Genomic DNA, 23776 nt, shown 5'->3' on the forward strand with positions numbered 1-23776 from the left:
TGTCCCTCTTCCCCCCTCTCTCCCTCTCACCCTCTTTCTTTCTCCCTCTCTCTCCCTCTCCCCCCACCCCATTCCTCTCATCCCATCCATTGTCTGGTCTTATAAATACAACTTTCTCAATAACTCTCACACCTAGTTCTGTCTTTCCACTCATTTGACTACCACCAATATTGAAAGCATTGTCACCTCTTGATTGTACCATAAAATAGACTTCTAACTGGTCTCCCTGCTTCCAGGGCCTCCCAACCCCAGTATATAGTGACCAAAATAATCTTCCCAAGGCATAAGCCTGAATATATCACTTCGCTACCCAAAAGCATTTATTGACTTTCTATTATCTTTGGAATAAAGTAGAAACTTCCTATCCTGGCATTCATGATTCTCTTTAATCAGGCTCCTACTGGCCTTTCATACTATCTATCCATTTCATGACCTTTTCCTATGAAAATGCTGTGTTTCCTCCAAACAAGACTACTAGCCCTTCTCTTAACTAGATATTCCAATTTCCCACATTTATATGAATAACATTTTTTATTATTATGGATTTAGAACTAGAAAGAAACTTAAAGATCACCTAGCTTAATTCTTCTATGTTGTAGAAGAAACTGAGGCACCAAGAGTGGAAAGAGTTCTAGACCTGGAGTCTGGAAGACTCATCTTCCTGAGTTCAAATCTATCCTCAGATACTAGCTGTGAGACCTTGGGCAAGTCATTTAATCTCTGTCTCAGTTACCTCATCTATAACATAAATGGACTAGACTACTGAATGGCATCTGAGATTCCTTCCAACTCTAAATCTTATGAAAGAAGCCAGTGTGGGTGCTTAAGATGACAAACTGAAATTTGTAAAGGAAGATGGAAGCCAGTGGAGGTAATTTGAGCCCTTTGGGGAAAAAAAGACTATCTTTTGATTTTCTTTGTATTTGATTAGCACAGTGCCTAAAACATGGCAGGCTCTAAATAAATGTTTATTCAGGCAGCTAGGTGGTGCAGTGGATAGAGCACCAGTTCTGGAGTTAGGAAGACTCATCTCCATGAGTTCTTTCTGGCCTCAGATACTTACGAGCTGTGCAACCCTGGGCAAGTCACTTAACCTTATTTGCCTAATTTCCTCTTCTGTAAAATGAGCTAGAGAAGGAAATAACAAACTTCTCCAGTGTCTGTGCCAAGAAAACTGCAAGGGATCATGGAGAGTTGGACACATCTGAAAACTAACTGAACAACCACAAAGATAAATGACTTGCCCACAGTCATACAGCTAGTGAGATGAAAAGCTACAATTCATTTTCAAATCCTCTTCTACCAATCCAGTCCTCTTGCCATTATCCCCCATTGTTTCCTTCCCTTTCTTTGGCTGAAATAAAACAAATCTGGGATAAGGAGTGACCTTTACACCCCTTCCCCAAGCCTTACCTGGCAGGCATCTGATTTGCAGTCAAAGTAACCAGCACAGAACATGTTGGCGGTGATGTCTGCACCATAGATCTCAGGGCTGCTACATTTGTGATCAGGAACGAGAGGAACCAATGCTTCTCGTAAGTAACTGGAGTAACCTGTGACATCTTTTAAGGAGAAATCGAGGGGAAAAGCTTTCAATTGGAGTCAGGATTGGGACAATTCTGAACACTCTAGAGGGCACTGCCCCATGAAGGGAAGATGCCCAGGCTCTGGCTAGAAGCATCATCACTTACCTTCAAGTCTGAAGGGGAGACACTTAGCAGCCAGCTAAGGATTTCAGTGGAGCCCACTTGATATGCTTAGAGAGCTGCCTGGGACTTTTTACTTATATTTAACCAAGACCAAAGCAGTGCTCAGGGGAATGGCTTCTAGCATCCCTTCATCCTTCGTCATTGGCTGACAGTATTGTAAATCAGCATCAGACCTGCCCAGCCATGCCACAACTGGCAATGGAACCCATAAGTGATGGGCAGGATGCATGGGTAGAAAGAAGAAGACCTGGTCTCCTCCCCTTACAATTACAAGTAGTTGCTGGTATCATCGTTTGGTCACTTTTCAGTCATGTCCAGCTCTTCGAGACCCCATTGGGGTTTTCTTGGCAGAGATACTGGAGTGGTTTATCATTTCCTTCTCCAGGTATAAGTAGTATCTCATAACTATTTCCAGGCTTCCTCAGTATACAGTTCTGACCTATAACCCTGGATGTAGCATTTGCATTTTATCTCATTTGGTACTGAAGACAATTCAACAGAAAGACCCTCAGTTCAGAGGAAAATACCCCATGGTTGGATCTGAGCCAAAGGAGAGATGAGCAAGGGGCCCCCAGCACCGACCGTCATCATGAGACTCACTCTCATACATGTGTCCCCATCCCGCAATCTGGCATTTGTGGTTATCAGGAAAGGTGATGCCATTCTCTGGGAGGCAGATGGGCTGGACAAACTGGGACTTCACAGCACATCGGTCCCCCTTCTTCTTCAGCCTAATCAGAGCTGCAGAGAATTGAAGGGAATAAGATTGACCATTATAGAGGCAAGAGTATTTCTGTCCATCAGGAATGCCCATTAAAGGGCCAAGAAATCATTCCTGGGACTCTGGCCCTTTTAAAGGAAAAAGAATGTTGTAGAATCATGACCTTCAGAGATCTGAATAGCACCTTAGAAGCTGTCTAATCCCACCTACCCCCTCATTTTACAGATGAAGGAACTGAGGCCTGAAAAAATTTATGACCTACTTCACCCAGCTCATGAGACACAGAACTAGAGAACTCAAATCTGACCTCAAACTGAATGGTCTTTCCTGTATGCAACATCACCAGGAGAGTGTGAAGAAACCACCCAGAGCAGAGCCAAAGCAATCATAAATTCAGAGCTTAGTTGGCTATACCACTCCTATGTTACTTATTACCAATATTATATGTTCTGTCACTTGACTTATTGACAACCTCAGGACCTGTGGGCCTTTACAATTGCCCAGTCATTGACCTTTTAGGACCTCTTGACCTTTCCAGCCACTCCAGGGCTTAACCTTTTTCTATGTTCAAGCTCTCTTGATGAGTTCCTGGAGCAAGTACTGGCTCTTCTTCTGTTTGTATCATTAATGCTTGGTACATGGTAAGTCCTTAATATGATCTATTTTATTCACATCCCTCATATCATTCAGTATCATTTTCTAATGATTTTCTTCTAGTCTTTGTCCTAAAAGTAATCATTGCCTTCAGCCTTATAGGTCTTGGCTTGCTCTTTAGGAGAACACCTGTCATCAAAAATAATGGGCCAACTCAGGATAGCATGTCCTCTCTCCCCAAGCAAACTAGACATTCCAAGGGATGAAAGTACAGGAACCACTGGGGAAATTCGTTGAGTTAAATTCCTTCACCCAACATTGAACATATTTATTGAGCCCCAACTGTGTGTGCAGCTCTGCTCTAGGGACTAAATAGGCAGTAAAGACTTCCAACTAAATCTGGGTTTGCCTCTTATGGGGAAACTAAAATTCACCCACACAGTGATTTAAATAATCCAAGGAAGCCACTGACTGCTGCCATGTGTGATGTGGACATTAAGTACATTTGGGGTTTAGAGGTCACACACAACTAAGAAATACCAGAGCCACACCTAAGAGCCAGGAATTCCTGCCTCCTTCTCTGATACTCTTCACAATACATGATAATAATAGCTAACATTTAAATAGTGTTTGCTTTATGCCAGGTGCTAATACTCTTTTTATAAATATTCTCTCATTTAATTCTCAGAACAATCCTGTGAAGTAGATGCTATTATTACCCCCATTTTACAAATGGAAAAACTGAAACAGATGGCAGTTAAGTGACCTGCCCACAGTCACTCAACTACTAAGTATCTGAAGCCAGATTTGAACTTGAGTCTTCCTGAATTGAGATTTAGTGCTCTATATACATTGCAGTTGAGCCTACTTATGAGCTTGAGTAGGAAATATATAAGGGACCCCCCCTTTGGCTCTGTAACAAAGAAGGCAGTGTGGATACAGTACATAAGGTTAGTTTTCACAGCTGTGAAATGGGGGTGATCATACCTACATCAATAGATAGTGTAGAGAGGATGGAAAGCCATTCTTGGAGACAGCAAGCCCCAGGGTTTAGTTAAGCTTGTCCCTCCTCCGGTTGTGTGACCACAGACAGGCAAGTCATTGGTACTCTCAAACATCCCAGGAAACTATCTAAGACTATAAATTACAGAGGACTTGGAGACAGCATGGTACAGGGGGAAAGTCTAGGATCTGGAATCAAAAGACCAGGATTCAAGGACTGGGCTCTGTCACTTTACTCTTTCTTCAATCTTGAGCAAATCACTTCATCTCCTCAACTGTAAAATGAAGACATTGGACTAGATGACCTCAAAGGACACTTTCATCTCCAAATCCCTGATAGTGAATTATTCACCTATATCCACAGAGGAATTTTCCACACTGGGAAGATCCCCACACTGACAAAATCACAAAACTAGTTGGGGGGGGGGGATAATTCCTGCTCTGGACTTGGAGTCAGAAGATTTTGGCTTGAATCTTTATTCTGCTATTTACTGGCTATGTCATTTTGGGCAAGTCACTTAAACTCTCTGAGCCTTGATTTTCTCATCTGTAAAATGGGAGCCTGAATTGGTATGCAAACCTAGATCTTCTGATTCCAAAATCAGTACTCCTCCCCCTAAACCAAAGATGTTAGAGAACTTCATGAATAAAAAGTTGGGGAATTGGTTTGGGCCACCATAGCTCCCAAAGACTTAGCAAAGGTATGGAAGAACCATAGCCTTCTACAATGGAGGAAGTTTCTGGACTGATGACATAAATTTTTTTAGGTTTTGAAGTAATTACTATAGTTGGTACCCTATGTCTGTTGCCCAGTTTCTTAACCATGAATCTATTGTCCCTCTCCCAAATTCTAACACATGTTTCTGATCTCCTGATCTTTTCTGAACTCAGAACTGACTCTCTGTGATGCTTCTCCAGAGATGACTCTGGCACCTGCCTGGTCCTTCCTACTTTAACTACATTCTCCAGTCTTGACCTGTTTCCCCTGATTGGATGTGCCCTGGCTTTCTCACCAAACTGCCTGCCTCAGCCCTCCCTTGTCAATCCTGATCTGTGGACACCCCAAGCTATGACTGACATCTGGGGCAGAAGTCTTAACACACTCACCAAGGTCATGATTGCTGGGGTTGAAGACAGAGTACAGTGGATACTGGATATATTTCTCAATTTCAAAGGATTGTGTCACATCTGTGGATGTATTGAAGAAATGCTGGCCAAGGACAACTGTGACACTTGACTTGGGTGGGCTGGAAAACAAAGAATAATAGCAATAATAGTTATTAACTGACATTTCTATAATACTTTATTGTAGTGAAGCTTTTTTCACATCCATCATTTAATTTTAGGTGGGAGAGGAAGACAGGGCAGATGTTAACAAATCTATTTTTTCTAAGGGAAAAAAACAAGAGATTGAGGTACGACTTGAACTCAAGTCTCCTTATTACAAAGCCTGTGGTCCTTCTACTATGCTATGACTGCTTGTCACAAAGAAGAGCTGTGTGCCTAGTTCTTGCCCCTTGGAGGATCAATCTTCATCTTAACCATTTGGGGGAGGATATTGTGGGCATCACACTAGCCCCACTGGGAAGGAAGGGCAAGAGCATGGATTCTCCAAAACACAGGAAAAGGAGGGGGTGTCCATCAATTAGGGAATAGCTGAACAAATTATGGTATCTGATGGTGATGGAATACTATTGTGCTAAAAGGAATAATGAACTAGAGGAATTCCATGTGAACTGGAAAGACCTCCAGGAATTGATGCAGAGTGAAAGGAGTAGAACCAGGAGAGCATTTTACACAGAGATGGACACACTGTGGCACAATCGAACATAATGGACTTCTTTACAAACAGCAATGCAATGATCCAGGACAATTCTGAGGGACTTATGAGAAAGAACACTATCCACATCCAGAGAAAGAACTGTGGGAGCAGAAACACAGAAAAGAAACATGATCGATCACATGGTTCAATGGGGATATGATTGATGTTGTGGTGTTAAAAAAAATCACTCTACTACAAATATGAATAATATAGAAATGGCTTTTGAACAATGATACATGTATAACCCAGTGGAATTGCTCATCAGTTCAGGGAGATGGGGAAGAGGAAGGGAGGGAAAGAACATGAATCATGTAATCATGGAAAAATGTTCTTAATTAATTAATTAAAAAATGAAATAAAATAAATTCTTTGTTAGAGGAAATAGCTCTCTGAGAGGAGGGACCAACGAGTGATGTAGGAAGAAATCTGACAATGTGAAAATTTAATAATAATAATGAGATATAAATGAAAATCAATTTTTTAATTGAGAACACAAATATCTGAACTCAAAAAGGGTCTAGGAATATAGAATGTCAGAGATAGTAAGGACCTTAGAATATAGCATATGGACCAACAGAGCAAGAATAAACCTCAAATCCTCCTCCCCTAGAAAAACATCAGCCATTAGATTGCTCGCATTTCAACAATATTTTGAGAATTATAAAGAACTTTCTTTCATATGTAATGTGTGATACAATTATGATTATCCTTATTTTTTTTTTAAACCTTTAACTTCTGTGTATTGGCTCCTAGATAGAAGAGTGGTAAGGATGGGCAATGGGGGTTAAATGACTTGCCCAGGGTCACACAGCTGGGAAGTGTCTGAGGCCAGATTTGAACCTAGGACCTCCAGTCTCTAGGCCTGACTCTCAATCCACTGAGCTACCCAGCTGCCCCCCCCCTTATTTTTCATATAAGGAAATTGAGCTTCAGAGAGTTAAAGGAATCCACCCAAAAGTCCCTTGGTAAATTAGCATATGACCCATACAATACTAACACAGTGGTAACTACTAGACACAAATGCTATATGGAATCTTTTAAATCATCAAATCCAAACACCTTGGGTTGAAGACAATTAGTGACCACATTGGACTAGAACCCAGGTCTCTGACTCCCCAACAGAATGTTGTCAGTTCTGGCAAAGGAAGATCATTCTCAAGCCATGGACCAGTGTAAGAATCTACTTTATAGAATCAAGTTTTTTGCATTTAAAATTTTATTTTTAGAAAAATATTCCATGGTTACATGATTCATGTTCTAACTTTCCCCTTTATCCCTCCAACCCCCCCCATAATCAACACGCATTTTCACTGGTTTTAACATGTGTCATTGATCAAGACCTATTTCCATATTATTGATAGTTGCATTGGTGTGGTTATTTCGAATCTACATCCCCAATCATATCTGCCTCAACCCAAGTTTAACAATAAATTCTGCAAAAATGTACCCATATTATTTTTAAATTTTTTTCCATGGTTACATGATTCATGTTGTCTCCCTCCCCCTTCCTGGAGCTGACAAGCAATTTCACTGGGTTATACATGTATTATCACTCAAAACTTATTTCCATATTATTCATTTTTGTAATAATCTTTTAAAAACCAAAACCCCAAATCCTATACCCAGATAAACAAGTGATAAATCCTATGTTTTCTTCTGGATGTCGACTCCCACAGTTCTTTCTCTGGATGTGGAGAGTGTCCTTTCTCATAAGTTCCTCTGGATTGTCCTGGATCATTGCACTGCGTTTAGTAGCAAAGTCAATTACATTTGATCATCCCACAATTTTTCAGTTACTAAACACACTTAAAAAAAATTCTTACCTTCCATCTCTAGATTGATTCTAAGACATAAGGGTGGTAAAGGCTAGGCAATAGGAGTTAAGTGACTTACCCAGGGTCACACAGCTAGGAAGTGTCTGAGGTCACATTTGAAACCAGGACCTTTAGCCTCTGGGCCTGGCTCTCAATCCACTGAGCCACCTAGCTGCCCCTGTACATAGGCTTTTAAATTTAATCTACATTAGTGCCATTTTCTCCATCACTTTCTAAAACCTAAAGGCAATCGACAAATTCATAAATGAAGCCTTGATTTTTAGCATTTGTTGATTTCCAAGGCCTAAATGCTCCCATTTACACCTGGTTCCACCAGCACACTCCTGTCTCCAGATTTCTGACAGATGCCCAGCTCCAGGACTCAGTATAATTCTGTAGGCTCAGACTGTGGGCAGTGTTGCTTTGCCACCGTGTGGCCATGCCCAAGAACTACAATTTCTCCAGAGTCCTCATCAGGGATGTATTATAAATGGCAGCTTCCTTCCTTTGCTGTGACTCTGGAAACGTCAAGACCCAGAGATCCTTGCCACCCTGACCCTTCCCCCAATCCCTAAGGTCTCCCCTTTCCAGGATTCCATTCCTACAGCCATTAGTGCTAGAAGGAATCTTTTAGACCATAAAATCCAACCACTTTCTTTTGAAGACAAATAGTGACACGTTAGAAGGTCTCCCAGAACTGAAGTCCATCCCTGTCCAATCCACCTTAAAGCCTTTTCATGAACATCATTATTGAATCTTAGAATCTCAACTCTGGAAGGAATTTCTCCAAATATTTCATCCAAGAAAACAAGTAGAGGCTGATATTGGACATGGAGCCAGCGGGTTGAGAGATACTGAACTATCTTTTATATGATATAGAAACAGAGATTTAGAGTGAAAAGCAAGCTCACGGGCCATCTAGCCCAAGCCTCTTATTACATAAATGAGAAACTGAGGCCAAGAGGTAAAATGTGTTTCTCAAAGATATATAACAGTAAATGGTAGATGTAGGATTTGAACCTAGAACCTCCGACTCCAACACACTTTCCACTCTACTATACTGATTCTCCATCAAGAGACATTCCTTTTCCAAGCTGCTCTCCTCTAGACCCATTCCAGTTTGCACATGCCTTTCCTAGGATGTGGCATCATCTCCACTGTCAGTGAATAGTTCAAACATCACACTTTGTCTCTGTATAACACTTCATATTTTTTCAGTGTTTTTCCAAAGTTACTATTTGGCGTGATCCTTACAGAATCCAGAGAATTCAGCAAGTCAGGAGTCATTATCATCCTGTTGATGGGATGGAAAATTGAATCCTAGAGACTAGAATCATCCTGCCTTCCTATGGCATGCTCAATGAGTCTTCACTCACCATCCCTACAAAATTCCAGACGAAAGCATCTTCCTCCGGACACCATTCTCCTTTGCCTGTTGTTCAAAGCGGCTAGATCGCTTCTTTAAATTAAAATAGGAAGGAGGATTCATCCAGGTTCACATGGCTAGTAAGTGTTTGATAATATTTATTAAGTGCTTAGCATAGTGCCTGGCTCAGAGCATGTGCCTAATAAATGCTAAGCACTTGACAAATATTATCTCATTTGCTATGAAGTGGATACTCTTTTGATTCCTTCTTTTACTGTTAAGGAAACTGAGGCAGACAGAGACTAAGTGACTCATTCAGGTTCACACAGCTAGTAAATGTTTGATAATATTTAAGTACTTAGCATAGTGTCTGGCACACAGGAGGAGCCAAATAAATGCTAAGCACTTAACAAATATTATCTTATTTGATGTGAAATGGGTACATTTTAATAATTAAGTTTATTTATTTAATTAATTAGTTCAGAATATTTTTCCATAGTTACATGGTTCATGTTCTTTCCCTCCTCCCCCGTCCTGTAGCTAACCAGCAATTCCTCTGGGTTTTACATGTATCATTAATCAAGACCTATTTCCCTATTAATGATATTTCGTGATCGTTTAGAGTCTACATCCCCAATCATACTCCCATCAAACCATATTATCAAGCAGTTGTTTTTCTTCTGTGTTTCTGCTCCCACAGTTCTTACTCTGGAAGTGGATAGTGTTCTTTCTCAAAAGTTCCTCTGGGTTGTCCTGGGTCATTGCATTGCTGCTAGTACAGAAGTCCATCACATTCAATTTTACCACAGTGTATCAGTCTCTGTGTACAATGTTCTCCTGGTTCTGCTCCTTTCACTCTGCATCAATTCCTGGAGGTCATTCCAGTTCACTTGGAATTCCTCCAGTTCGTTATTCCCTTCAGCACAATAGTATTCCATCACCAGCATATACCACAATTTGTTCAGCCATTCCCCAATCAAAGGCCATCCCCTCATTTTCCAATTTTTTGCCACCACAAAGAGCACAGCTATGAATATTTTTGTACAAGTCTTTTTCTCATTGGGGTATAAACCCAGTGGTGGTATGGCTAGATCAAAGGCCAGGCAGTCTTTTAATGACCTTTGGACATAGTTCCAAATTGCCTTCCAGAATGGTTGGATCAATTCACAACTCCACCGGCAATGTATTAGTGTCCCAATTTTGCCATACTCCCTCCAACATTTATTACTTTCCTTTGTATCTCAGAGTTTGAAATGGGTACTCTTAAGATTCCTTCTTTTACTGTTAAGGAAACTGAGGTAGACAGAGGTTAAGTGACTCATCTAGACACACACAGCTAGTAAGTGTTTCAGTCTAGGAGACTTGGGATTCCACCTCAGGTCCCCTGACACCAGAAACAATCCTTTATCTAGTCATACGACTTCTCCACCATGTTTTTTCCTATGAGCTCTCAATCAACTTTCTCATTCTCGAATAGTCCCCAAGGCAAAACTATCCTTTCATGGGAGAGAATAAACATCCTGCTAAAGATTCAGGAGATTCCTGACAAAGTCCTCCCTGGCTCCCCTTTTCCCCTTCATCTCCATCAGCTGCTGAAGGGTCCTTCTTCAAAGGAAAGAGCTTTTCCCACCCCAAAGGAGAACTCAGGCTAGGAATGCTCAGGGAGTTCAAAGCCTTTTCAGAGAATAGGATTTGATGTGGCAAAGGGGAGAGAACACAGCAGAAAAAAGGGAGAAGATTACATTGAACATCTCTCGAGTCTTGCCTGAACAGAGTCCATTTTCACCAAATATACCATTTTGCCCAAGAACTAACTTTGCCCACTGGCAATGCAATGAGGTAAAAGGAGGGGCTTACCTATTGGAGAAACAATGGGCAGCTGTTACAACCCAGCAGGAATGGATGAGGCTGCCAGCACAGAAGTTGTCCCCAATGTACAAGGCTGCCATCCATGGGTGGGATCCCGGCAAGGAGGATGAGCCTCCAATAATTCGAGGCCTCAGGAATGTCCTCTTCTTGTGCCTCTTCCCACAGCCCCGTCTGTTGGGCACAGGAACCGGGGCAATCGTCAAAAGTTCCATATTGGGATTTGCCCCACTCCTGGGATGGTTCACTGGGGGCAGGACAAAAGGCAGGGCATGACAGAATGTCAAAAAGAGAAAGGTCTAGCCCAAAGGGACATTAAATAGGGATTAATGTAAAGTCCCACATGCTTTCAAGAAATGCCTTAATGGGAAAAGCTCTGCACTTGGAGTTAGACTGGGCTTCAAATTCCCGCTGGGTGACTTACTATGCAAGCAGATTTGGACTGGTCACTTCTCTCTGTCTCAGTTCTTCTTTGTAAAAATAAAAGAGTGAGACATGGATCTCTAAGCTCCCTTTCTAGACCTAAATCCTCTGATTCTTTATGGAAAAAAAAAAAGACAGCGTTTCAGTAACAGCAAAGGCAATATGAGTCGACGTCATGATAGGATGGCCAAAAAAATCTAACTTAATTCCCCTTCGTTTGCATTAACAAAAGCCAAAGATCAGAACAAAGGAGGTGATGGTGTGGCTGTCCTACAGGATGGCCAGACCCCACTGGAGGTACTAAGTGCACACATTTGGAGGTCGTATTTTAAGAAGGACAATAACAAACTGGAGTGCCCCTAGAGGAGCAGGGATGGGACAGTGAATGGACTGAAAACCATATTATACACTAGGATGGACTGAAGGGACCAGGAGGGCTCATTGGATAGAATTGGATAGACTCGATGTGATGAAGACTTGAGTTCAGATCTTGTTTCAGATAGTTATGTGATCCTGAATAAATCACTTAATTTCTGTTTGCCTCAGTTTTCTCAACTGTAAAGTGGGGATCATAATACTTCATAATATCTCACAGAAGTACTATGAAGATTAAATGAGAAGACATATAAAGAGAAAGGAAAGGGATTAATTCTTTAGTGAGTGTATACCAGGTACTATGCTAAGCGTTATATAATATCTCATTTGCCTAGCTGTGTGACCGTGGGCAAGTCACTTAACCCCAGTTGTCTAGTCCTTACACCTCTTCTCCCTTGGAACTGATACTTAGTATTGATTCTAAGATGACATTTTTATATATTTAATATTTTATATATTAATACTTTTTATATATTTAATATAAATTTTAAATTTTATATATCTAATATTAAGTATTAAATATATTAAATTTGATATTAAATTATTTTTAAAATAAAATGTTCACATTAAAAATATATTAAATATGTAATATGTGATGTTATATTTATGTATTATATAAAGCAAATATTTATATATTAATATGATGTAGTATATTATATTTTATTTTTATTTACATGTATTATATTATATAATAAATATTTATATATCATAGAAAATATTTATGTATTTATATTATATATACTATATTTTATTTATATTTATAATATATTATATAGTAAATATTTATATATTATAGTAAATATATCTACAAAATATTATGCATTATAGATTAAATATTTGTTATAATAAAATATATCTATTAAATATTATAAGTATAATAAAATAAATATAGATATATGTATAACATACAATTTAATATTATATGTAATAATATATGTTATCTATGTAATCTTATTTGAACCTCACAATAATCCTGTCAGAGTTCTAATTCTAAAATTGAGGAAACCAAGGTAAACAGAGATTAACTGACTTGCCCAGGTTGGAATTAAATTCCATTTTTCCTTACTCTATCCTCCATGCCACCTAGCTGCCTCTGAACCTTAAAAAGCTTTGCAGACCTTAAATCACTGCAAAAAATGTTTGCTATTACCCTTAGCTATTACAATTAGCCTGGAGAAGACTCTAGGGACAAGGTAGGATTGGAGATTAGAGAGCCGTCATAAATATTTAATGGTCTGCTACAAAGAAAAGATATTAGACTTGTTTTATTTGGCTCTGAAAGGCAAGAACAAGACTTACAAAAAAGGCTGATTTTACTTAAATATAAGGAAAATTTTCCTAACAAATTCTGAGCTCCTTGTCATTGGGAGTCTTCAAACACAGGTGGGCATTTTTCAGGTAAGAATCCTGTTTGGGGTGTTCATTGGACTGAATGATTTCTTGGGTTCTTCCCAGCTTTATGCCTCTATGACTGATCGCAGATGAGGTAACTGAGGACTAAAGACAGGCAATAACTTAGCCAAGGTCAAACATTTCATAGGTAGCAGAGCTGGGACTAGAACTCCGGTCTTTAGAGTCTAAGTTCAAGTTGTGTTTTTGTTTTTCCATTATTTCTGTCCCTTTGGGTATCACAACTTCCAAAGGGCCAAATGAGAGAATGAAACTGAAAGTCATGTGTGAACTTGAGCTGATTGTTAAATTATCACTGTGAGCATTCACATCTCAGAAATCAACAAGTACTACCAATCAGGCTTGATTTATTGTTTGTTTGATTGTAAAATTAAAGATTTAAATTTAAATTTAAAAAATTAAAAATAAAGATAAATTTTTTTAAAAAGAAATAATTTAAATTTTAAAAATTAAAAAATTGTCTTTTGGAGAACCTATCATTAAACATTTATCAGCATACCCCTGACTACAAAACAGGTCAATAAAGCATGCTAAGAGGTGTTATTCCTATTCCTCAGACATTTCCTAGAACTATCTTCAGAACACTACCAGAGGGATCAAAAAAATTCTACATCAGCTTTTGAGAAAGCATCTCATTACAGAGTTGGTTTCGTTTGGTTTGGTTTTCTTTATGGAGCTAGATGACACTGTGCTTCATGTCCATGAGTTAAAACAACAGTGGTCCTCCCCACTGCCTGGCTCAGAGCCCACCTACCACAGGCTGAGATGTTGCAGTATTCCCAGGAAAGAGTGTTGTCCTTCATGATGTAACACCAGGGCCTCTCATCACTGTCGGGATTTCTGACACAAGGGAGAAAGAATTCAGTGTGGTTGTGAGAGCCCAGACTCTTAATCCTCTTAGCCCTCCCATCCCCAAAGAATATGGCCAGGGGCCCCCCGGGGGCAGAGCTAAACTCCACCTATGCCAGCAAAGAGAAACTAGCCGTGAGAACCAGGACCCCAAAAAGACATGTACAAAATAACCCTTAAATTTTCTATTCAAATGATGAATCATAGTTGTTGTTTTTTTATCCTAATATCTATTTCAACATAACTGACTTCCTTCGTAGATCTAGGTATTTTATTTTATCCACTTAAAAACATTCTAAGAATTGTTTCATAGCCCCCACTAGACTGCTAAAGAGTGTAGGACTCACAAAAAAGTCAAGAACCTTAGAAGACAATGTTATGGCTAATATGGAAATGTTTCGCATGACTATACATGTATTATCTGGATCAAATTGTTTGCCTTATCAAGGTGGAGAGATGAAAGAAAGGGAGAGAATCTGGAACTCAAAAAATTTTGAAAGGTTGAATTTTGTTTACATGCCATTGAGAAAAGAAAAGAAAAGAATCTCCCCATATTAAAAAAAAAAAAAAGTTAAAACACAGATCAAATACCCAGAATTCAAAAAAACTTAGTGCCCATGAACAAAGAGTGCTGGAAATAGAAAGATCCTAGAATCTAAGATGCTAGAATTGGAAGAGTTCTTAGAGATCATTTAGTTTTTATAGAGGAGGAAATTGAGTCCAAGGGGGAGGTTGTTCAAGGTCATCCCATGGGTTAAGGTCAGAGCCAGGATAGCAGGTCAGTGTGCTTCTTGACAAGGTGAGCTAAGTTTGCTTAGTCTCTGTGGAGTGATCTCATTGAATCTAAAAAAATTGCCACAACTTGATTAGATGTTATTGAGATTTCCACTGGTCTTTTCAACAGATACTCTACCCAGGTCTTTGATTAAAAAAAAAAAAAAAAAAAAAAAAAAAAAAAAAAACCTGGTCCAGGTAGCTGGTAGAGCTTATAAGGTCTTCTGCAAGCATCCCACTTAACAGTAATTACATTTGTTAGATAAGAGCTCTTCTTGATTGAATCAATCAATCGTCCTCTGTGTGTGTATGTGTGCTCAAGTGTGTAAAATCAATCATAAAATGTGAACAAAACATGTATCTTCTGAATCAATCAAAGCCATTCATTGTGAGAGACTTTATCATATCCTGGACAACTTATAAAAGGTCTCATTCTACCTGACCTATGTCAGAACTAGAGAGAGATTCCAAGGAAATAGAAACAGAGAGGAAAGAGTGAGGTCAAGCTGGAGGGAACCCATAAAGAATCAGCAGCCTAGGGACAACCAGGACTAGGAGAAAGAAAAAGTAAGGCTGAGTTATGGCAGATAAAAATGATATCTAGGAAGGCTCAAGAAGAACACAGACCCTGTAATGTAATCCGCTATTATTCAAATAATTATACTTAATCATTATATATACCCAAAGTCATTACCCAAATGTTTGCAGCAATCTGAATCTTGTCTCAACTACAAAAGTGGCAGGGGTTAACTAGAAATAGACATAAATGCTTAAATATTAAAGCACAGAGCTAAAAACTTCTTTCTTAATGTTAGCAAGTCTTGCTAACTGGAAGGCTTGAAATAATTGTTATTGAACTCATAACTTTTGAACTAAAATAAACATCCTAAAAGTCACAAAGAGGGGAATTATGTGAACCTTAGGAATCTTGCCATCGACTTAAAATGAGCTAATTTTTATTTCAGGTTATTACACTTTCTTAAAGTATCTCATTTCATATTTTCTCAACATCTCCTCCATTGCTTTGCCAGCTCCCTTGCTGACAGGCAAAAATAATCTTTCCTCCCTGACTCTCCCCAGGTCTGAAACATCACTAAATGAAATCTGCCATTATACCTGGATGGGCTGTGTCACTCTACTTTCCTGTGGAAGTATTCCTCATCTCAGTTTTCCAGGGTCATATGATTTAAAAATTTTAGAACCAGAACATATATCTAATTCTAGTTCCTATACTCTTAAAAAAATTACCTTCTGTCTTAGAATTGACATTAAACATTGATTCTAAAGGAAAAGGAATGATAAGGGCTAGGCAATTGGGGTTAAGTGACTTGCACACGACTAGGAAGTATCTGAGGTCAGATTTGAACCTGGGTCCTCACAACTCCAATGCCAATGCTCTAGATCCACTGTGCTACCTAGCTGCCCCTAGTTCCTGAACCCTTTCCTGATCTACAACACAGGTTGTCTCTCCCCAAATGTTACTGGCTTTTCTATTTGCAGAGAGTCAGTTTGCCCCTGTGATGGGGATGAGAAAAGACCCTAAGGAGTATTGGCCATATGGAGACAGGCTCAGCTAGACTCTTACCTGCAGTAGGAGTGAGGACCCAGCCCCAGGTGTACAGCCTTCTCCACACTGTCTACATGGAGCTCCTGATACAGCACATCTGAATTCCAGGGCAAACAGCTCTGACCTGAGATGGTCTTCTTGGCAATGCCCCGATATTCTGTGCCATTGCCGAAGTAACAGTTCTCCCTAGGAACTGAGGACAGGAAATACCTGCTGAGCACTGGGCAACATGGGATCTGCCCTCTGTCCCCTCTTCCAGGCTTGGAAAAAGTATGGGGATGGCTTCCTAATTCCTCTTCCTACTTAACCTATCAAAACTGTCCTGGGAAATCAAGCTTTACCTGAACCTAAAATCTATCTATGGAGATTATGAACTCCTCGAGGGCAGGAACTTTCTGTTGCTTTGTTGTATCCCTCATGTTCTATCTCATTTAACAGATGAGGAATCTGAGGCCCAAGGAAGTATGGTGACTTGTTCAAGGTGACACAGGTAGTATGAGCCAGAAGTGGGGTTTAATACCAGGTCCTCTGACCATAGAGTCAATATTCTTTGTACTGCTTTCTCTCTCTTCTATTTCCCTCATCTCTAATTACTGTAGTTTCCTCTTCAAAGGTGCAATATTATATACACTTGTAGTTAGAAGATTTTTAGGGGTACAAGATGATTGTGTCAAATGATCAATTAGGGAGACTAGTCTCCCAAATGATCACAGGGGGGATTGTGAAAATGGGATTAATTCTCCCCTGCCCTTTTTTAGATTTAATCACCAGAAGCATATATACCTCACTTATCTTTAAGTATGGGGAGGTCTGTGACCCACATGTGCGATAGTGGGTGATGAATTAGAACTGACTGACTGCCCCCTGGGCAGTCCTAAGCAAAACTTTAGCTGTAATTGGTCCATTTCTTTCTGTACCTTATTTTGCTCCTCTGGAAAAAGAAGAGGGTAAACTAGATATTCTCAAATGTTCTTTCCAATACTAACCTAAACTTTTTAGATTCTTTTCAGCTCTAGCATTCTACATTCAAGAGCCGTAATGAAGGTAGAAATGACTGGGGCTTTCCTCTGAGTTCCTCAAGTTAAAGAACCCTTTGGGTCCTTTGGTATTACAGAAACAATTAAACTTAGCACCAAGTAAGCAAAAAAGAAAGAGCTATAATAGGAAGTGATCAAATGGTTATCATCCTTCCTCCTGGCAGCAATATCCTAGTTGAGCTCCTTCTTGGCTCATTTCTCTCCTGCTGTTCATAGTATCCTGGGGGCTTTACCAGAGTCAGTTGTGTTGAGGGTTCATTTTTTTAACTGCTTGCTCCAGGTACCATAATACTAGTTATAACTCTATTAAATTTTAAGATCTCTTCCAGCTCAAATTGTCTATGTTCTATAATTTCTTCCAGCTCTAATATTCTATTTTTTATGCCCCAAGGTCCTTCTCAGCTCTGATAGTGTATGTTCTATATTCTAAGTTCCCTTCTGGCTCTGACATTCTATGTTCTCTGGTCCCTTTCAGCTCTGGCGTTCTGTGTTTTAAATCCTCTTCCAGCTCTGACATCCTGTGTTTTATGTTCTAAGGTCCTATCCAAATCTAAGGTTCCATTTTCTAAAGTCCTCATAGTGCTAACATTCTATTTTCCATAGTCCATTTCATCTTGAAGGGTCTATGAAATATAGAAAATCCTTTGGGCAGGGTCTTGACTTACCAATGTTGCAGTATTTCCCTACATTGATTCCTTGGCAAGCACAGATGGTCTTCCCAGTGGAGACAATCATCCTACAGACACTGTCATGGAGGCATGGGTTATTCACGCAGGCTGTAGGTGAGAGTGGGCATAAGACTCATTATACAGAGCAGGGACTTGAACCAGGATTCTTTTCTTTTTCCTATTCTGAGGTTCATGAGGGCTATACAGACTTGATAGGAAGCTTCTCTCCTCTCCCACTTACTGCCCTGTCTGTTCTCTCCATTCTCACCTCTGCTCCATTTCCCTGGCTTGTATCCTTCCCTACACACAAACAAATGTCTGTTAAGAATTCCTCTGCTTCTTCAATGCCCAGTTCAGGTGTCACTTGCTTGAAGCCCTCCCTAATCCCTCAACTGGAGATGATCCCTCCCTTCATCAAATTTCTTCTATTAGTCTATGTATACTCTGTCACCATACTGTAATAGGGATCATATTTATTTCTTTTCTAGAGCCTCTTGAAGGCAGAGACTATGCCATTTTCATTTTTTCTATCTCTAGCACTGAGCACAGTGCCTTAATAAGTATTTCTTGAATGAATGAATGATCCACAATAATAGATAATCCACTTTTATTAGAAAGGTATTAACTACATTGCATGATTTGAGATGTGAGGAGGTCCTAAACATGCTTCTCTCTCCCCTCAGCTCAGGAGATGGTCTGAAATTCCACCATTAGAACGTAATCCTTTTGATTGAGCACTGTCCTCTCCAGACACCCCTCCTTCCAACCCCTATCCTCGACCACAAAAAACCATCCTCTGTCATTCACACTTTCATCTGAATTAGTTTTCCAGATTATTTAGATCAGAGTATAAAGGAAGATATCTGTGGCAGGAAGGGGAAAGGATGAAATAATTATTTTGAAATACAGAGAACTGGAAAGTTGAGTCCCAACATGACAGAGTAGAAGGAACATTGCCTTTGGAGTGAGAAGATAGGATTTTGCGTCCCATCTTCTGACACTAGTTGTATGATTTTAGGTAAATCACCAGTCCAAGTTCCTCAAGTTCCCCCTCTGCAAAATGAGGGTGATAATCCCTATACTGTCTACCTAATACAGATGTTGTGATAATGATGCTTACCTCTCACTCAGTATAATTTTGGAGAGGGGAAAAGAGTGGGATTTAGAGCATCACAAAGGCAGTCAGAGCCTCCAACCACCATCAGCATTAGATATAACAATCGGGCAATGCCTAAAGTATCAGCCTCTGGGGATGCTTAAGCTGCACCCCATTTCAGTGCTCAGGGTTACAAGGACAGACAGAAACATGCACAGATTAGGGCACAGATTTCTAGACCTCTGAAGAACAGGGGTTCTCTGAACTAGGAGTCAGTACTCTGTTGTCCGGTTTGCCCAATCAGATGGGACCATAAGAATCATTTAATGGTTCCAGGGTTTCTAATCTTAAGGTAGATGTGGCAATGATTTAATATTGAGCTCCCTTTCACAAAGAAGTGGGAAAGTCTCAGAAGAACACAATGAATTTGTTTTTTCCTGACCTCCAATATGGTGGAGAAGAGAAAGAGACACATAGAGGAAAAAAGGTAATGGGACTCTCATCTAAAGAGTTATCTGTCTTTGAGGGGGACTGGGTCCCTGAGGATGGATTAGGATGTAAAGTCAATGTTAATTATGAGCATAGCTGGACCAGACAGAGATCAGGCTGTGGTTTATGGTAAAAAAAAAAAGTGGGAAGGGAAGTAGGACTAAGGTCATAAGTCTTTCCAGTCTTGTTTAGCCATCTCAGCCCTTGTCACTTGCAAAGAAAATGAGAGCATTATAAGGGAAAATAAAAGCATTTTTCTCACCACGATTTTCCTCAGTTCCTTTTTCCATTTAAGGAAGTAGAATCCTGGATATATTTGCCTAAGCCAGCAGAATAACAAGAATTAAAAACTAGAGTAAATTTCTGTCTTTCTTTGTATCCCTAGTACTTAGCACAGTGCCTGATGCATAGTAAGGGCTTAACAAGTGTTTATTGACCGACTTATTGACGTTGTCTTTGAAGTGAAGGATCTGGAGAAGATGGGAAAAGAGAAAGTAACTCAAAGAAGAGTTCAAAAAGCAGATATGACCTGAGTCTGAACCTCTTTCATTTTATAAGAGAATTCTGCCTGACAGCTGTCATTCTCTCCTTCAAGAAGCATCTTTACTAATCACAAAATTCCCAGGGGGTGGAGGACAAAGTAGTCAAAGGTCCTGAAGTTAGATCCTCAGCTGGAGACTATAGATGAGCCATAAATGGGAGGGTCAAAGATCTGGAGCCCTCTCTGAAAGAAAGAAGCTTTCTAATCACAATACAGCCCAAATGGGTGGGAGAATGATAGCTGAAAGATCTTGTTGGGAAACACTAGCTCTCCCTCAGAGGAAATCATTACTTACATCCCTTTCTAGCTGCAACTTTCCTTGGTTTGGACACCCCAAGAGAACATGAAATTCCCTAGTGGTCCTCCTCCCATTTTCCAGTTGCCCCATTAGATTTTAAAGTTCCATGAAGGCAGAGATCATGCCTAGCACCGAGTAGGTGCTTACTAAGTGTTTATTCAGTTGAATTGATTTGATTCATCTTAGCGAATGTTGGACAGGGAATTTGTTGGCTCTGAAGGTAGCTGGATATCAAATACAGCAGAGACATGATACCTAGACATGAAGAGTTGCCATGTAATGTTTGTCAGGGAGCAGAAAAGAAGTGATATCTCACTGGAAGTGGGCAGAGCAGAAAGTGGTGTCTGAGGTATAAATAAACCATTCCCTTCACATAAGAGCTTCAGTCCCATATGTTCCTCATATGTGTGTGTACAATGAATCATCCTATGCATGTCCACTCTTCTTATTAATTTGGGTGTATTTATTGGATTAAAGAGCTCAAGGGTTTGTAGTAGAAATATTCTGCTGTTATTTTTATTGTCATCTAATTTTGTTAAATTCCCTTATTTTGAACTCATTGAATCTCTGTGCTGACCAGTCAAAGCATACACATTAGCAGGAGTTCTTGAGATATTGTTTGAAGAGGATTCTGATTCACAAAGTTTCTAGAATCCTGGGTAATTTTCTAGAGGCCCTTGAGAAGGGAAGAGGACAACATGGTAATGGCTTCACTTTTTATTACCCTTCTATTTAATCCAATAATTAAATTGTTCACTAAGATAATGATTACTAAATAGAGGTGTTTGATTCACAGCAGTCTGAAAATGGAAAGAATTTGCCAGTAAGTGAGGGCAATGTCAAGATACTAGTAGAGGTTCATATCTCTAAAGCCAGAATTTAAGTCTAAGTCCTGAACTCCAGATCTAGGGCTCTTTCCCAGGAGACGTAACATAAGAAGAATCAGCAGTAGGTGAGTGGCAATGGGCACAAACCTAGTTCACGTTGGCACCATTGGAAGTCTGGGCAACTAGGTGTGCATTTCCACAGTGCCATTTAGTGACTGCATTCTAAAGTCCTTTCTAGTCCAGTCTGTGAGTTACATTCTAAAGTTAATTAATTCCATCTATAACATTCTATGCTGTTTTCTAAAGTCCTTTGTAGTTCTGGCATTCTATGACGTTTCTTGTCCCTTTTGTCTCTCTGTCCCATTTGGCTCATTTCCCTATTACTTATTCCTTTGCAAGGACTTCCTCCTTTCCATTTTGCTCAATTCCATATTTGTCAAAAGCAGGGGAGGCACCCAGTCTACCTGTGTATCGGATCGTCTCACAGTCAATGTGGCCCCTGGAACAACTGCACCATTCTACGACCCCTTGATGGATTCGAGCCCAACTTTCATCTATGTCAAAGTACTCATAACGGGTTTCATCAAAGCATTTCGCTATTAAAGAGAAGGAAAACAAAAAGTTATTAAAAATTTTTAATAAAGAAAAGAAATTAATGGTAGTAAATCTATAAATAACAAATATATTAAAATATATAAATTATAAATATTTAAATAAAATAAAAGTTAAAGTAAATCAGTTCTTAATAGCATTTTCCTTCCCTAGATAAAGCTAATCACATTAGTAAACATAACATAAAAAGATAGTAAAGAAAAATAGGCTAGTTTCAGGAGTCACAATTCATTACTCTGGGTCAAAATCATCAGATTTAGAGCTGGGACTCCTGAGCTTACCTAGTCCAGATCCCTTATTTTGGAGATGAGGGGCTTGTGACCCAAAGAGGCCATTTGCCCAAGCAATGAGTGAGCTATGGGCTCAGCCCTAACGGTTTCAAATCTTATTCTTTCCACTCCAATATACTGCAAAGCTTAGCTTTGTTGATGGCCACATTTTGCAGATTTCCTCTTTCCCTTTACCTTTCTTCATGCTGTTCCCTATTCAAAGAATGCCCTCCTTTCAGCTCAGTCTACACAGATCCTGCATATATATTTCTAAGTCTAGCTCAACTGCCATCTCCCCTAGGAAGCCTTTCCTGATCTAACAGAATGTAAGTTCCTTGAATTGATGTATTTTTATCTTTCTATTCCCAAAGCCAGACAAAGTGTCTTGTATAAAGAAGATGCTTAATATATGCTTGTAGAACCAAATTAAATTATATCCTTCTAGTGGTAAATCAATGATTCCCAAAGTGGGCACCACTGCCCCCTGGTGGGTGCTGCAGCAATCTAGGGTGTTGGTGATGGCCACAGGTGCATTTATATTTCCTATTAATTGCTATTAAAATTTTTTTTTAATTCATTTCCAGGGCACTAAGTAATATTTTTTTCTGGAAAGGGGGCAGTAGGCCAAAAAAGTTTGGGAACCACTATAAATGATTCTCTGATTCTGAATGACTCTTCTTTTGTACCTCTCCTGGTCTGGTTTTGTTTTAGTTATTTAGACATGAGAGACCGCATGGAAATAATCTTGGAGTGGAATAATGTTCTGCTACTCACTAATTGGGTCACTTTTGGCAAATCATTTTCTGTTCCTGGAGTCTCAGTTTCCCTATCTGCAAAATGGGGATGGTAGTTGCGACACCATTTCATAGGTAAGTAAGGGGAGTGTCTTGTAAACTGTAAAGCCCTTAATAAACGTGAGCTACTTTTTATTCATCAACATTGTCATCATTTTGATGTGGGCTGGCAGTAAGCAGTAAGGGGTAGTAATAGGAAAGGGACCCTCAAACTCTGAAATCTTGCATTTCTCTCTAGTTAGCACTAGTTAAACATCAACTGCAACACCTGTAGTTTCAGCATTTGTCAAGCACGAATTGCAGATTTTTCAATTATTCAGTTGGTAATGGTCTATTTCGAAGCATCAGCTTTGTACTTATTCTGTTTTATAATTGCTTAATTGTTCTTAGAAATCATTAATTCCCTAGAGTGGTCCTCCAATGGACCGGGGCCCCTCCCCATGTCCCCTTCTGGAATGGCGTCAAGACCTCTCCCTGACAAATGATGACAAGGTGGACAATGGAGGAACATGGAACTTGTGCATGCTCTTTATTCCCTAAGGCAACAAACCCCCAAACATACCCCTACCTGAAGGGATCTACCTCTTGGGGACTCCATTTGGGGTTTCTAGGCAGATATACTGAAGTAGTTTGTTATTTTTTTTCTCCAGTTCATTTTATAGATGAGAAAACTGAGGCAGACAGGATTTGGGAAGGGAGATTCTAAGCCACCAGACCCTAATAAATATGCCAACCCTGATCCATGGTGGAAGCTCCACGCCTTGGAGGAAGCTACCTACTATCAGCCCCAAAGAGGTTCCTCTACCAGCCCCTGAGCTTAAGGCCACCTGAGGAGCCCCCAGACTATTCCACC

General features: G+C 39.7%; 1 protein-coding gene across 1 annotated transcript in view; it reads right to left on the bottom strand.

The window, feature by feature from the left end:
- The window catches only part of HGFAC (HGF activator), a 56234-nt gene that overhangs the window by 5997 nt on the left and 26461 nt on the right, over positions 1-23776 (bottom strand). The window contains exons 5-12 of the mRNA XM_044681769.1: positions 21713-21844; positions 17995-18105; positions 16311-16485; positions 13857-13942; positions 10886-11141; positions 5134-5273; positions 2310-2450; positions 1414-1562 (exon numbers count right to left, since the gene is read on the bottom strand). Coding sequence (XP_044537704.1) covers positions 1414-1562; positions 2310-2450; positions 5134-5273; positions 10886-11141; positions 13857-13942; positions 16311-16485; positions 17995-18105; positions 21713-21844 — 1190 coding nt within the window. The remainder of the gene's footprint in view (positions 1-1413; positions 1563-2309; positions 2451-5133; positions 5274-10885; positions 11142-13856; positions 13943-16310; positions 16486-17994; positions 18106-21712; positions 21845-23776) is intronic.

This window comes from Gracilinanus agilis, chromosome 6 (genome assembly GCF_016433145.1).
Source record: "Gracilinanus agilis isolate LMUSP501 chromosome 6, AgileGrace, whole genome shotgun sequence".
In the NCBI taxonomy this organism is placed as follows: domain Eukaryota; kingdom Metazoa; phylum Chordata; class Mammalia; order Didelphimorphia; family Didelphidae; genus Gracilinanus; species Gracilinanus agilis.